We start from the raw sequence: 6,510 nt of genomic DNA on the forward strand, positions 1-6,510 counted from the left end.
CTTTAGTTTCAAATTCAAGATTTTAGGTGAACTCTTAACGCGCTCCAATCACGCTCTTGTGCGCATGCGCGTGTTCTCACGACAGGACAGGAGGACAGGGCACACACAAAGGTGATTTGCATATTGGGCGCCCTGTTCGCCCTGCGGACCAATCAGGACGCATAGATCAAACAAACCACGCCCTGCGCGGCAACCGGACTGGCGCGCCGCTGGGTCCACAGTGTATCAGCAGTAGTAGTAGAAGTAGCGCTCCGCGGGAAACAAAGTTGCAGCCTCCCGCGTTCTCCCCCGCGCGCGCTTTTTTAGCCTTTAAAGTTAGATATACTTTATTTCGTTGCAACTTTTTAGGTTCGTTTAGAGGCTAAGGGGATAGTGTTGGTCGGTGAACGTGATCGCAACGCATCACGTTCTAATAACCAGCAACACATCCGCGCGCAACTTGTAAAGGATCCGCAGAATCTAGTTAGCCGGGGAAGGCTAACTAACTAGCAGCAGAGGTAAAGAGAGAGAGAGGGGGGGGGTCTGTGAACCACACTGGCGAAGCGTCCCAAGTGAGTCCTTTTTACAAAGTGGATCACCAGTGGGGTGAGGACCTGTGAGAGAGCACCACCACCAGCACCATGGCAGCTTTGTGCCACCCGCGTCGCGCCCTGGCCGAGATCCCGGCGCCTCAGCCAAAGATCGCCGGTAAGTAAGCTGGATCTGGATCTGGATCTGTTGAATAGTTTGAATGCAAATGACCCTTGATGGCCTCGTTGTGTTGTTGGGAGACGCGCATCTTGTTTGTCTGCTTGGTTGGATTGTTTGTGTTGGATGTTTGATGGAACGAACCCCGATCAGTAAAACAATAAGGTGTTTCGGACATCATGATGTGTGATTGTAATTGTTTGGTGTGTTTGTTTGTTTGTTTTCTTTAGCGAAACTGCGCCGGTCGTACTTGGAGATCCTCAGTACCCGTTTGGCGCCTTCACCTGCAGCCCCGAGGGCCCGCAGGACCTCCACCACCCCCAGGAGAACGCACTCATGTGAGCATCACTCACTCACTCACTCACTCATTCACCCACTCTCATTCACTCACTCCCTCACTCTCACTCACTCACACACACAGTGTGCAGAACTGCACTGCACTGTTCCCATGTTGCTCATATGCGACTGTAGTTTTGTGAACAGGTGAACAGAACTATGGGTGTACGGTGAACGGCTGAATCCATGTGGTCATGAATCAGGTGACGACGTTTGGCCCTGACTAGATAATGCTACATTTCAGGAAAAAAAAACAAACATCAGCTCTTCAGTGAAAGTATAGCGATAAAGCCTGATCATTTGAGAGGTAAAGTAGTTCTTGGAAGGGAAAGTAGTCATCCTTTGTAAAAAATAAAAAAAATAAAAAGATTTAGGATTTTAATTAACGTGTCGGCTCGGCTGGACGGAGAGTTAAGGAGTTTTGGTTATCCAAATAGTTTCCTGCTGACCTCAGCAGAATCGCCTCAAAAGCCTCTGAACCGTCCACTGTATCACTTTAAGTAAACAAACAGTTTGAAGTGCCTTGCCACATGTTTCTATGAACATCCTCACTGTACCGATATACGCGATATATCGTTGTTTCGCTTTCTTCTGACTAATGTACTTATTGTACGTCGCTTTGGATAAAAGTGTCCTCTAAACGCCCTGAATGTAAACGTAAACAATAGCACATACATTAACACATGTGGGAGTAAAGGGTATTTAAGAGTATTTAACCAGTATAGTATAGACCAGTATAGAAATACTCCTGTAAAGTACAAGTTGTATACCACTCTACTACTAATTTGCTGTGAGAAACAGTGAGTGAAAAGTGTGTGTTTTCAACCAAAGGCCTGTGGCAAAGGTCAAAGTTTGCAGCCCAGATTTGTCACCAGGGTCTATTTGATACGACAGTCTCAAAACCTCTCCCTGATCTGAACTCAAACTTCTTCATGTGTCTTCAACTTCTTCACGTCATAATCCAGGCTCCCTGTGTGTGTGTGTGTGTGTGTGTGTGTGTGTGTGTGTGTGTGTGTGTGTGTGTGTGTGTGTGTGTGTGTGTGTGTGTGTGTGTGTGTGTGTGTGTGTGTGTGTGTGTGTGTGTGTGTGTGTGTGTGTGTGTGTGTGGCTCTCATGAAGTTGTGTTCCAGATATGTGCCAGCACCGCATATTGACTAGTGATCGACCGATATATATATCGGCCAGACGATATTATCGTCCGATATTTGCGTTTTTTTTACGTGTATCAGCATCGGCCGATTTCAATTTTTTCCTGGCATGATTGATGAGGATACAGACAGTTCAATAAATGTTCCTTATTTAAATTGAGACTTGTAATGTTTTGTCATCATCATTGTGTCATTACTACGATGTCAATCGAGGGGGCAAAAGCAGCATCAGCTCCAAATATCGGCTCAAGAAAATCGGTATTGGCGTATCGGTCATCGGCTAATAAGGCTGAAGAAAAAAAATCGGTATCTGCCCCTAAAAGATCCCCCCCCCCCCCCCCCCCCGGTCGACCCCCTTAATAACACTGAGCTGTCTCCGTGTGTTTCAGTGGATTCGTCGCCGGGCGCAACCGACGAGCCCTGTGAGCCAATCGACGAGCAGCAGCAGCGCACGCAGCTGTCCAACCAGCAGCTGGCTCAGCTCATCCGCTCCCTGGGCCTGGTGGAACAGGTAGGAGCCCCCCCCCCAACCCTAACCCCCCCCCCCCCCCCAGTGGGAATCAAACCCTCAACCCTGGCGCCTCATACCCACTGTACACGTCCGTCGATGGATCTCATTGACTTTACACGGGACGCTCCCGAAATGCATTGTGGGTCCGTCCGTCAAATCGGCTCCGTCTCTTCGCGTCCAAAAGTTGAGAAAAGTTTAACTTTTCAGGCAGCGACGGATCCGTCACCCAATCAGATCGTGTTATGCGCACGTCATACGCAGATCGTGTTTTATACCCCATGCGTCGGACACACCCACTCTCTTCCGTCGACGGACGTGTACAGTGGGTACGAGTGCCACGCTCAACCAGGGGGGAGTTGAACCCCCTAACTGTGTTTTAATGCCGTGCTTTACCAGTGAGAATCAAACCCTCAACACTCAAACCTGCTCGGTGTTAATGCCTTGCTTTACCAGTGGGATTTGAACCCTTGACCCTGGCAGTGTTAATGCCTTGCTTTACCAGTGGGATTCGAACCCCTAACCTATGCAGTGTTAATGCCTTGCTTTACTATGGGGAATCGAACCCTTAACCCTGTCGGCCACTGTGAATGCCTTGCTCCACCAGTGGGATTTGACCCCTAACCCTGTCAGTGTTGATGCCTTGCTCTACCCAATGGGAATTGGACCCCTAACCCCCTGCAGTTTATATAAACGGCAGTCTCCACCAGCGGGACTTGAACCCCTAACCCCGGGTGGTGTAAATCCCTTGCTCTACCAGGGGGGGATTCAAACCCTCAACCCTGTGCTGGGTGTGAGTGCCTTGCTTTAACCGTAGTAGCGGACCAATCACAGCCTCTAGGACTTATCGTACATAAACCCTAACCCATGACCCCCCCTCCCCCTCAGAGCCAGGAGCCCCGCCTGCTGACCTTTGACCTCAAGTACCTCCAGGACGACCTCCAGCTGCAGAAGGCCAACGTGTTCCGCTCCATCCCCTACTCGCGCTTCGGCTCCAACCGCGACGCCCACTGCTACCGCAAGGCCTACCCCCACCTGCTGGCCTTCAAGGTGGGTGCCCGCCGTTTTGTCCCCGGGGGGGGGGGGGGGGGGTGTGGCTGCTGGGTATTTGGGTTCTGGTCTCAAGACCAAGGCTTTCCCAAAGACTGGGTCGTGACCCACATGTGGGTCGCTTGGAGATTATAATTGGGTCGACAAATAAACGTAGGCTATATAAAAATAAAACAGACATACTATCTCTACAGTTTCTTGACTGTCTTACTTGCTGCTGAAGCACCTGAATTTCTCCCCTCTGGGATTAATAAAGTTTTATCTTATCTTATGTGGTTAACGAATTGATTAATGTTGACGGTCTAATTGATTGATTGGCTGTCTGATAGCAACAGCTGCCCTTAAGCACAAGCCTACCTGTTCAGCATGAGCATTTAAAAAATGCTTTAAACAAGAAGCATGTTTTTGATAGTACTGTACTATTGTGAATTGGGTCGCGATGGTTTGTAAGTAAAAAAAAAAATGGGTCCCCAGAAATAAAGTTTGGGAAACACTGCGCTGGAATATAAACTAGTCTCTAAGCAGCCGTTCTGTCTCACGGTGGTTTCAGTGTATTTTGTTTCTGGTAGAGACTAGAAACTAGTCTGACTGTAGTTAAAATCCCACAAGACAAATCAATTCAAGACGCATCACTAAAACAATGACCCAAACGCTGTTACTACCGATAAGATCACAGCACTCCTACGCTTATACATAATAAAAATAAAATAGAATAAAATGAAACGTTCTTTGGAATCGACAGTTCCAAAGAACGTAAACGACTTTAATTTAAATGCACTGCTCATTCTTAACACTACTTACCAGCGTAGTAGTCTAAAATATTTTTGAGAAAAAAAAAATGGAAATGACAAAGCTTGTCTTCACAATATGTAGACAATATAATGTGCATTAGATACCCTAATAATTTTAACACATACAGTTTTAAATAATACGCAGAGACTTCCATAAGTACGGCTAGCTTGGCGGTAGCACCAATTATTTAGCTAGCGGCTAGCTAGCGCCAATCATCAAGCTAGCGGCTAGCTAGCGTGAAGCTAGCACCCGATCATCAAGCTAGCACCAAGCTAGCGTCAATCATCAAGCTAGCGTCAATCATCAAGCTAGCGGCTAGCTAGCATCAAGCTAGCACCCGATCATCAAGCTAGTGTCAATCATCAAGCTAGAGGCTAGCTAGCACCCGATCATCAAGCTAGCACCAAGCTAGCGTCAATCATCAAGCTAGCGGCTAGCTAGCGCCAATCATCAAGCTAGAAGCTAGCTAGCATCAAGCTAGCACCCGATCATCAAGCTAGCACCAAGCATCAGGCTAGCGCCAATCAACCCCCCCTCGTCACACCCCACCTGACCTCGCCCCCCCCCCCCCCCCCCCAGGTGTCATGTCAGGAGTGGGGCCAGGTGCTGCTGCGCGGCGCCCAGTGGGGCGCGGCGCTGGAGTACGGGCTGCTGGCGTGGCGCTGCGCGGGCGAGCTGCCGCGCTGGGACACGCCCGCGCACAACGCCCTCCGGGACCAGTGCTACGCCGCGCTCGCCGCCGTCTGCCTCGCCGCGCTGCGTCGCCACGGTGACGACACGCCCCCCGCCCACGGACGAGCGCTGCTGCGCAGGTAACGGGAGGCTGGTTGTTGTTGTTGTTGTTGTTGGTGTTGTTTGTGTTGACGTTTATTGTTGTTGCGTTTGTGTTGACGTTTATTGTTTGCGTTGAGGTTTGTTGTTGTCGTTTGCGTTGAGGTTTGTTGTTGTGACGTTTGTGTTGGTTTATTGTTTGTGTTGGGGTTTATTGTTGTTGTTTGTGTTGAGGTTTATCTGTGTTTGTGTTGACGTTTATTGTTGTTTGTGTTGAGGTTTATCTGTGTTTGTGTTGACGTTTATTGTTGTTTGTGTTGAGGTTTGTTTGCGTTGAGGTTTCTTGTTGCTTGTGTTGACGTTTATTGTTTGTGTTGACGTTTATTGTTGTTTGTGTTGACGTTTATTGTTTGTTTTCATCCGTTTCTTAACGAAACCTGTTGACTTTGTCTCCCCCTACAGGCTTAAAATGGCGCAGCAGCACAGTCAGGCCATCACTCCCTGCATAGAAGAGCTGGAGAGGCTTCTGGAAGCCAGCGGGGATTCTGCCATGGACACGCAGTGAAGAACTACAAACGGAACTACAAATCCCCCGAGGAACACTATGGACCAACTGGATTGGTTTACCGTAACCAGCAGGAAAAGAAGGGACTAGTTTGTTGTTGCTTTTTCGTGTGTGATTGTCTTTTTTTAATTGGGGGGGTAAATAAAGCCACTACAGTATTCCGTTTTAAAATCATGTGTCGCAGCGGTACAATTCAGGTCGGATTCAGTGTAATTTTTTTATCAATAGAAATTGCTCAGAACTGATTTTCTTTCTTTTTCTTTTTTTTGTACAAAAAGGAAGTTTTGCAAATGAACACGTTGCTCCATATTGTCTTATAATTGTGTGTGTGTGTGCTTGAATTCTGACTCCCTTGACCGTATCCACATTACTTGAACCTACAGTCCGGTCTGTTAGTTTATGTATATATATATACGTTTCGATTGTATAGTCTGTCGTAACTGTTTGCACTGTTTGCCTTTTCACCTAAAAAACTTGAAATATCTTTTTGATAAATAAACTTATTTAAATTAATATTGGTACTCCTGTCTTACTTTATTCTATTTAAAAACCTCGGTTAAACTGGTGTTGAAATGGTCGATCAATGGTTGAGATGCTGTTTTCGACGATACCAGTGATAGCCAGTAGGTGGTGCTCATGTACCACCGGTATCT

The 6,510-nt window shown here is 47.5% G+C and overlaps 1 protein-coding gene across 1 annotated transcript; it reads left to right on the top strand.

The window, feature by feature from the left end:
- The first annotated feature begins 578 nt into the window (after nucleotides 1-578).
- On the top strand, nucleotides 579-6,308 carry LOC311374674 (uncharacterized protein). The gene is made up of 6 exons (XM_084490472.1): nucleotides 579-687; nucleotides 918-1,025; nucleotides 2,561-2,682; nucleotides 3,568-3,729; nucleotides 5,101-5,333; nucleotides 5,755-6,308. Exons 1-6 carry the CDS (start codon nucleotides 621-623, stop codon nucleotides 5,855-5,857), a joined length of 795 nt encoding a protein of 264 aa, XP_084346598.1. The 5' UTR covers nucleotides 579-620; the 3' UTR covers nucleotides 5,858-6,308.
- Nucleotides 6,309-6,510: the final 202 nt, after the last annotated feature.

This window comes from Micromesistius poutassou (assembly GCF_964030765.1).
Source record: "Micromesistius poutassou genome assembly, contig: SCAFFOLD_4961, whole genome shotgun sequence".
Lineage (NCBI taxonomy): Eukaryota > Metazoa > Chordata > Actinopteri > Gadiformes > Gadidae > Micromesistius > Micromesistius poutassou.